At 37.6% G+C, this 9695-nt stretch overlaps 1 protein-coding gene across 2 annotated transcripts in view; it reads right to left on the bottom strand.

The window, feature by feature from the left end:
* The window catches only part of GABRB3 (gamma-aminobutyric acid type A receptor subunit beta3), a 210762-nt gene that overhangs the window by 39395 nt on the left and 161672 nt on the right, over positions 1–9695 (bottom strand). For both annotated transcript variants that reach the window (XM_072135693.1, XM_072135694.1), the window contains one exon: positions 1332–1552. In XM_072135693.1, coding sequence (XP_071991794.1) covers positions 1332–1552 — 221 coding nt within the window. The remainder of the gene's footprint in view (positions 1–1331; positions 1553–9695) is intronic.

The following is a 9695-nucleotide window of genomic DNA, read 5'->3' as shown; positions in this document are numbered from 1 at the left end:
GTCAACCTCTTCAACTTTTCAGTGAAAATATTGGGACACATTTATTAAGAGTAGTGCAAACTGCACTAAATGCAGTTTTCCTGTGTACATTGCAGGGTGCGCCACATTCAGGATTTCTGGCGCCCGTTTTTCATGAATCTGGTGCTTTCTGCACTGCCCCAACAGAGTGAGCCAACTTTTTTGTGGTTTACCTTTAACATAGGGTGTGCAACACAATTCTGTCAGACTTTGCTTGATAAATTTGGCGCACGGTCCGACTTAGCACTAGAATGCCCCTTAATTTGTGCTGCATTATGCTTAGTGCAGCTGCACCACAAAAGGGTTGCATGCGGCACGTTTGTGGTGCAGATACATCTTAAATACCTGTGCAAGCAGTTTGCACCAAAAAGAACATGCAAAGTCCGACAGAAAACTTGGACACAGCCCTTTGTAAAAGTGCCTCAATGTTCGCACATTTTATTACTCTTTCCTATGGCCTCTTACAAGATAAGAAAATACAGTATGAACTTATATTTGTTCTCACACCTGTACCAGTGTGGTGCTTCCTATAAATGTTGGTTTTTGTGAGCATAGAATCATTTGGTTGTTTTACAAAACCCCCTGTTGGACAACTTTATTAATGTTCTTAAGCCAATTTTTAAAATGATTTATTGGGAAGACCAGTTTAACCACACAACCTTTTTCTTTTAACTCCTGCAGACCTTGAAGTAGAGGTGTAACTTGAAGCTGTTAGGCACCAATGCATAATTTATTATTTATCATAATGGTTTCTATGATTTGTAGAAGAAACACCTGAGGGCCCCTTAGAATTGCACCCTCTGTAACCCGCACCCCTCCCCAGCATTCTTACTGATATTCTTTTGACCTGTATTCAGTTGTTACATTAAATATATCTATTGTAATCCTCCATGAATTTCACATGAAAAGGATCTAATAACAAACTCTAGTGTTTTTTACTTGACAATCTTAAATCAAATACAAAACAAAAATATGAGTAGAATAAACAATACGTAAAAAGCATAAGGACAATATTCCTGGAGAAAAGAAACAATAATCATTCTAGAAGTCATAGAAACTTTGACCTGATTTTCAATTTTCTATGTTATTGCAATGTTTCATCATTAGAGATAAGCAAATCCAATGGGATTTGGGTTTGATGTTTGTGGTTGGCTAATCTTTAAATACCAGCGGCAGTGTAGCGACAACTCAATACAGCTGGCGGCTTTGCCGACGGCATTTAAAGAGTTAACACCCTAATGCATTGGGGTTCAGTTCCCCTCATTTGTATTCAATATAGTTTAAAGTATTCAATCATTTAAAGTCTTGCTTACCTTAAACCATATAAAACTGTCCCATCAGGATGAAGGCGGATCATTCGATTTTTTACAGTAACACCATGTACAAAAGACTTTTTGTCATTTAGAAAATAAGTGTCAGGAACCCACAGCTGATCCGCAACTCGGTTGTCAAGTGTGAGGTTGAGAGGAATTCCTGTATAAGCTAATCTCTTGTCCCTCCAGTATTGCTGAAAATACATTGTTAAGGTATAATCCTGTGGAGAGAAAAGATAACATTTAAAGCACTTTAATATGAACTTACATATTTCCTAATAGTTATTACAATTTTCCAAACTATACGTGCTGTTGCATCTTATAATGAGTCTACTAGCTACTAAATCATCACAGAAGATTTAATAAGTTTTCCGAACATATTTTTCCTGTTTCCCAGCAATATGTTATTTTAGAGAAAATTCAGTTTTTCCCTTTATTTCTATGCCTCTCAGCATAGCCAGAGATTGACATCCTAGGTGAAAAATGGAATAAAAGAATAACAATGGTGCACTAACACCCCTGGTGCACCGAGAAGATGACTGGGTAACAGAAGAGGTACGATATGTCAGAAAATGCTCTACACAATGCTGTTGGTACTATTCCGAATGACTTTTGCCTGCAATTTAATAAAGATTATCTGCTGCCTAAAAGTATCTACAAAGGGAAAAGCAAATTGGGAGAGACCTGTTAGGCCAAAACAAGTGAGAAGACAATTATTTCCAGTTTTTTCAAAAAATGTTTAAATATATTTTTTGTGAACTGTTGCAGTGTTTTAGACTACATCACAATCCTTCTTAATAAGGGAGCATTTTCATTTGGCACGTGGTAATGGCAACAAAAAATCCTCTGGATGGTTTTAAAGGATACAATACAGCCAGATATATACTATATACCTTATATACTCGAGTATAAGCCTAGTTTTTCAGCACAAAAATTGTGCTCAGAAACCCTAACTCGGCTTATACTTGAGTCAACTAAAAAAATAAAGACAAAACTCACCTTTCTGACGTCACCCATAGGTCCTTTTCTGTCTGAGACAGTCAGACAGAAGAGGACCTATGGGGGACGTCGGAAAGATGAGTACAGTGTTGTTGTTTTTCCTACTACAGGGGTTGGGCAGGCTGTATACTACAGGGGCTGGCAGACTATATACTGGGAGGCTGTAACCAATGCATTTCCCACCCTCGGCTTATACTCGAGTCAATAGGTTTTCCCAGTTTTTTGTGTTGAAATTAGGGGTCTCGGCTTGTATTCGGGTCGGCTTATACTCGAGTATATACGGTACTTTAAGATAGTAATGAAAATTCAGAAACTGTTTGTGTTGTATTTTTTTCAGTTGTAAGTTTCTTTGATTTTTACCAATATTCTGCTCAAATATTAAGATGGTTCCTCCTGACCTTGAAACCTAAATGATGAGTATTCACACCCATGGGCATGTGTAACAACAGCAAGGTTATGACAAGGCATAAAGCAGCTTGCTTAAAGGGGTTCTCCGCTCACTATATGCACTTTTCTTTTTTTAAACTGACCCGTTCTTTTGCATTTATTATAGTTACACACCCTTGCCCAACTACCCTGGGCTGTATATTTCTTTTCCTTCACTTGTCACTTCACAGCTCACAGCCAAGATGGCTGCCCCCATTCTGCTAAAAGATTACATCTCCTACAATCCCCTTGGTCAGCGTAGCTTCTTCACACAGAGAAACGTGCAGCCACAACCCCACAACAAGTAGCCGACTGCACATGCCCTACTGGACAGCAGAGAAAGTATACAAGTCGATTCTATGGAAATTATAATTGTAGCAGGAGCCTTTGATTTCATGAAAAGGGGGGAAGAAGATTTCATTACACTGAATTAGTGAAGTGGCAAGTGTGGCGAGATAAGGTATAGTGAGGTAAATCTTTGTCAGTGGATAGCCCCTTTATTCTAATGGATGGATGTATACTCTATGAAGTACATTGTTAAAACCTAGCTTTTATTGTCCAACAAAAAATTCCGATAGAAACATTCACAATAATATGTACAATACCATCCAATTTCATAGAGAATCATGAATGCTTTTAATTTCTTACATAAACACTAGTAAAAAAAATATTTTATAGATTGTCTAGGAATTTACAAACCCGGAAAATAAAATATTGTTACTTCTAATCTACATGACCTTTTACACAATATTCAGGCTTACAATGTAATAGCCTTGACCCTCATTAAAATATGTTTCTATTAGACAGGAGGATTAGAATAAGTTGTAGTTCTTTGACATATGGTGTTAAGCACTAATGCCAGACTTACTACATAATTACCATTAGCTCAGTAACAATGACCTTTCCCTGCAGGATTCTTAGAATAAGTGGAGGTTCAGTGGCTCACAATTATTATTCTAAGGGGCTTCATTTATCAAAGTGCCTAATGGGAAAATAAGGCTGTTGCTTATAGATCAGATCCCTGCTTTAATTTTTTTTTAAAGTATCCATCTCTGTGACTTGCCATGCAAGTGGGACCTTTAGCTGTTGTTAGTGGAGAGGTGGCTCTCTCTATTCACTTTTGTGGCAGTCCAAAAATAGCAATGTCAAATGTACTTTGGTTTCCTAGTGACTTTTAACACAGCTTTGTGTAGATAGAAGAGGATTATACCCCCCTCCCCCTTCAAAGAGCTTCTATGCAGGCAAATATTGCTGTAGTAAGAAAGGAGAAAGGTCCATAATAACCAAAGGAAATTGAGAATGAAGAATGTTTCTCTGATCAGATATATTACTAATATCTGTAATGTAGAAATACAGAAAAGTGGAGCAGTATAGTAATATATAGTAGAAGTGCTAGTAATATACTTTATATTATTCTTAGAGAGCGACATACAATGTTACCTTCCAACGTGGAGTAAAGAGTACACATATGATTTATTATCTTAATTTATTATTATGTCCACTTTTCCAATATTTTCTAGGTTTCCAATATTAATCACATATTCTCTATATACAATTTCTGCAACTCATAAGAAAAGTCCAAAAGTTCATGAGAGAACTAAAACAAATAAGAAAATAAGTCAGAGCACTGAGATCATATAAGCCCCATTACTTATTTTCTAATAATACCTGCGGAAAACAGTTTCTGTCTGTGATACAATTCACCTAAACACACACACAGAAAGAAAATAGATAAAATCCACTTCATTGTAAGTCCAAAACATAAAAAATGTCTGCTCATGTGGACTCATGTACTGCAAGTAGATAAATCAATCAAGGGTTTATGAGAAACAAGCAAGCAAACAAACATATTGGAATTCACTTATAAAAATACAAGTGTAAGCCCATGGGAAATAAATATCCCTTCTATAATCTTGTTAGTGGCGATGGCTAGTGCACTTTTATTGGGAAAGCTACAATGTTGCCCGTTGTTATATAAATTGTTAAATCATCCAAAACCACAGCAGGTTCTGCTGCAAGAGAGCAGGTTAATGGCAATGTTGAGTGGTTGCAGCTTCTTAAAGACATAGGGGCACATTTACTAAGGGTCGCACTATGCACATTCTTCATGGCTAAAACAGCTTGCACAGGGATTTAAGAAGTGCCTGCGCCGTGATTGCGTAGCATGGCACCCCTTTGTGGCGCAGCTGCACTGGCATCCATGGGACACATATTAGGGGGCGTACCGTCGGACAGTCCGACTGATTCGACCGAGCTCCAGATCATGAATCTGGCTTTGCATAGCCTTTCACTAGCAGTAGTTTTTTGCTTATGCCAGTATAGTGAAGTGGCAGGAATAGTCATTTGTGATTTTTAAGCAATGAAAAACCCCCTATACAACTTTTTTCTGTCAAAAAAGCCCAGCAAAACTAATGATAAATGTCCCCCATTGTACTTAATATACATCGTAAAGCCTGGGAAGTAAACCAATTTATTGTAATTTTGAGCTTGGCACAGAACAAAAGAAAAAAACATTATATGCTTAGATGTAAGACAAATGGACAACTATTCAGTCCACAGACGTGTCAGCAGAAAACAAAGTTTTAGGGGCACATTGATCATATTGATCATGTTTGGCTATTTTTGCGCCGGGGTTGATCCTTTCCTTGTCTTGTGATTTATGATTAATCTAGTTTTGCCTTATTAAATCTGTTTTGGAATTGTCACATGTTCGATTCATTTGCGCCTACTTTGTCTCAAATTATTCCCCAACGAAGAAGATCTCATTTGTGACCAATAATGAAGCTAAATTGAGAAAAGGTGACAGAACATTTAGGCTTCATTTTTGGACAAAAAAAGTAACTGCTTGTTCAATGTCATGACGAGATTTTGTTGTAAGTGCAGAGACTGAAAGTTAAAGATTTCTAAAAAAATGTCTTGCTCAAATGAGTCTTTGTCATTTTTATTATAATGTATTAGAAATGGAGTCTGATAACATTTTCAGATCTGGACATTAGGATAAGACAATAATCCCACTCAAAAAGATGACATCCTATAGAAACTGCTGAAGTATTTTTCATGTTGCATAGAGTTTATTTTTCATTTGGGAAGCAAAGACCTTTCTTTCCACCAATGAAAAGGGAGAGTTTTTTTTCAAGTGCACCTTCTCAGACCAAGTGTATTTTTGTGACTTTTTTGTGACTCAAAATAAGTCCTAGACTTTTGTTTGCACCCGAAAAAGTAGCAAATTAGAGATAATTTGAACAAAAATTGTGCAAAAAACTGCAAAAATTATGATCAATGTCCCCCTTAGTTTTAAACATATTTTAGGAATTCCCCCTATTTTCTGTCCAAGGTTATGGGTGCATTTTTTTTTTACTTCTGAACTATGGATCATTATGCAGATTTGGTTTTTACTATAATTTTGTATATTGCGCATATATTGCTCTAGTCTACCTTTGCACCTCCTATTAGATCACCTAGTTTACGGCAATAAATTGCTTTTTAGATTTGCTGCATCTCTTTACCAGTAAGCCAAACCAATTTTACATACATTTTACATTATCTTAAAAGTGCTCATCCACTTTCATCCAGAAAGTCCATTAAAATGGCCCAGAACACATTGGGTGAAATAGGACCAGGCATGTAAAATTGAACAAGCCGGCTATTTCTTTGCTCTGATCAAATCAGCATAGCATTAGTTTACTGTTTATGAACAATCTAAGCTTTCATCCATCCACACCCTTTTGCATTGATACACAGCTTTAAAACCATTGGTGGGCATATATCAAGGCTGGTGCTTTTGCCCCATTATCCCTGTACATGTGTGTCTAATATATGAGGAGACACAGTGCATGGCTCACTACAATTGGGTGGTTTCACATTGGCGCATCAGTTGCGTCTTTGTTTCCATTGTCTCTGTTTTGCCTCCGTTTTGTCTCTGCGTCAGCAAAAAAAACGGAAGGTTTAACATTGCTTTAAAAACATAACACCTGGTTTCCCAGCCTCATCAGTAAAAAAAACTGACCTATCATCAGTTTTATTTGTGAACAGATAGACTTCTATTGCCTTCCATGACCCGCATCTGTGAAAATCGAAGGACAGGTTTCAAATGCGCGCCTGATGTCCGATCCCACCGCCCTCTCCTACGCGGTCCACTTCACCTTCACCTGCTGCCGAGTCCCGACCGAGTGACATCCAGCTGGGGTGAGTAGAATTGCTACATATGTAAATGCATGTATATGTCTGTGTATGTATGCTGTATATACTGGATGTGTGTGTATATATGCTGTGTATGGTGTATATATGCTGTATACCAGTGTGTATGCTGTATATACTGGATGTGTGTGTATATATGCTGTATATCTGTGCGTACGTGCTGTATATACTGGATGTGTGTGTATATCTGCTGTATATCTGTGTGTATGTGATGTATATACTGGATGTGTGTGTATATATGCTGTCTATCTGTGCGTATGTGTTGTATATATACTGGATGTGTGTGTATATATGCTGTACAGCTGTGCGTATGTGTTGTATATACTGGATGTGTGTATATGCTGTATAGCTGTGCGGATGTGCTGTATATACTGGATATGTGTGTATATATGCTGTATAGCTGTGCGGAAGTGTGTTGGTATTTTAAATTTCAGTTTTTTTAATGTCGCTACATAAGTTCACTGTTAAGGGGCCCACTGAGGCTCTATCGCCCAGGGGCCCACTGAAACCTGGAGCCGGCCCTGCCTAGTTGGTTCCATTTTTATCCCACACCCCTTTTCTGACCTTCGTAAATGACCCCATAGTTTTGTGTACATCCTGTTAGTCAAGAAAGCTCTTACCGGATAGTTTCATAGTTAAATAAACATTAAAATATCTATCTCCGAAAGAACAATCCGTGGGTGGCTCTGCCTCGCTGATCTGACACTTTTTAAAACCTTCATATCCTTTCTGTTAATATGTGAATGCTGACTTCAGCTGCTGGGAGGCAGGGATTCCCAAAATGAGTATTCAGCAGTTACAGCTGGAGGGAGAGCTCCGGAATGGATATGGAAAGTGGAGAGGAAGACAACACTGGAAAGGATGAAAATGAAAGCCTCAGATGACCAATTTTGTACCTCTCTTCTAGCCAAAGATTCCTTTCAAGAAAATGGAACAAAATCTCCTGAAAATTTAGAGAAGACGTCTATTCATATATTACAATACTTCTACTTACTTTAGTGTGTTTAGAGTGTTTAAAAAAATGCCATTTATTTACTATGTGCACATACTGTTCCATTTTAATTATGTAATATCACTCTTCCCTAAAATTTTAATCAATAAATCACAGTCAGCAATCATGTTTGGTAAATAAATTATATCAAAATGTGAATGGTCCCACAACCAATATATTCCGTTTTACCGAATGAGACTTTTTGTTGACAGCAGAAAAATCACAATACATAGTCTCAGATTGCATAGAAACCACTTAAGCTGTGATTTAGGCTCTTTTCAATTAGAGAAGATGTTCCTTGTTGTTAAGCCCTGCAGAGACATTCTTGCGGCACACTAAACACACAAATGAGAACAGTTCCAAAATGAAATCTTGCAAACTGTTCAAATGACCTGAAGGTATCAGATTGTATAAACTGTTATATCTTACCTATTCACAGACTCTTATATGAAAACTAACACATAAAAGATTCGGAGATAGAAAAAATATAAGAAATATATAGAAAACAAGGCTTTACATCCATTAATGCTTTGCATCTCTGATATCACGTGTTTGGATCAAGTCTACTAAAATGAAGTAATATATTTTGTACTGTGCGATAATACAGCCGTAAACAAAAGATTTATAAAGGTATTTCCATTTCTCCAGCTCTGGGACCTGTCTCTTTGCTGTAGTATACATGGCTCTATGGCACACCAATTTCAGCTTCAAGAATAGCCAAGCTGGGGTGGCCCTATATCTGTTGGACACTATAGAATACAGTATTACGTGTGCCAAGTGAATTAACGCTTTAAAGGTAGAAAGAGCTCATAAATATTGTTAAAAGCCCCTTGGACTTTGTTGTCATGCCTTGTCATAGGTGTGGGGAGACACAGGTAGTATGCATGAGCAGGGGCGTAACGATTAGGGCAGCACGGTGGCTTAGTGGTTAGAATTACAGCCTTATGTATGTTGGTTAGCATACATGTGTATGTTCTCTCCGTGTTTGCGTGAGTTTCCTCTGGGTCCTCTGGTTTCCTCCCACACTCCAAAACATACTGATAGTTTGATAAGAGTGTGAGCCCCATTGGGGACCAATTTGGCAAGCTCTGTGTATCGCTGCATAATCTGTGTGCGCTATATAAATAAAGGAATTATTTTTATTATTAACAACAGGGGAAGCAGCCGTAGCGGCCACTATGGGACCTGCAGTGTCCCGAACATTGTGCAACATAATATGTATATAACAGTGCACATCTTCTACAGTACACAGTTGAGCCAGCAGCACAGATAAGAAATGTGAGGTGAGGGGACAGCAGAACTAGGAATCTCTCATCTCTACTTACTACCGTCCACTTCACCCATGTGGTCTGTAGCTACTGCTTAACATAAAATCATATCTGCGGCCTCTGACACCCCCCATGGATAAAACTGGCTGACAGTCAGTATTTACATGTGCATAATGTATGTGTGCATATGCTGTATGTATATGTGTGTATGTATATGGGGTACGTGTGTGCATATGCCGTTGGTATGTTTATGCGCTTTATGTATGTGTGTATATATATACTATTGTGTGTATGTGCTGTATAGACTGTATGTATGGGTGTATATGATGTATTTATGTGTGCATGTCTATATACTGTATGTGTGTGCTATATGTATATATGCAGTATGTGTGTATATTGTTTGTTATATTGTATATATGGTGTATATACTGTATGTATGTGTAAATACAGTATGTGTTTATACTATACAGTATGTATGTATAC

Source organism: Engystomops pustulosus, chromosome 2 (genome assembly GCF_040894005.1).
Source record: "Engystomops pustulosus chromosome 2, aEngPut4.maternal, whole genome shotgun sequence".
Taxonomy (NCBI): Eukaryota; Metazoa; Chordata; class Amphibia; order Anura; family Leptodactylidae; genus Engystomops; species Engystomops pustulosus.
The sequence above is the reverse complement of the archived record's forward strand: the minus strand, read 5'-3'. Positions and strand labels throughout refer to the sequence as shown.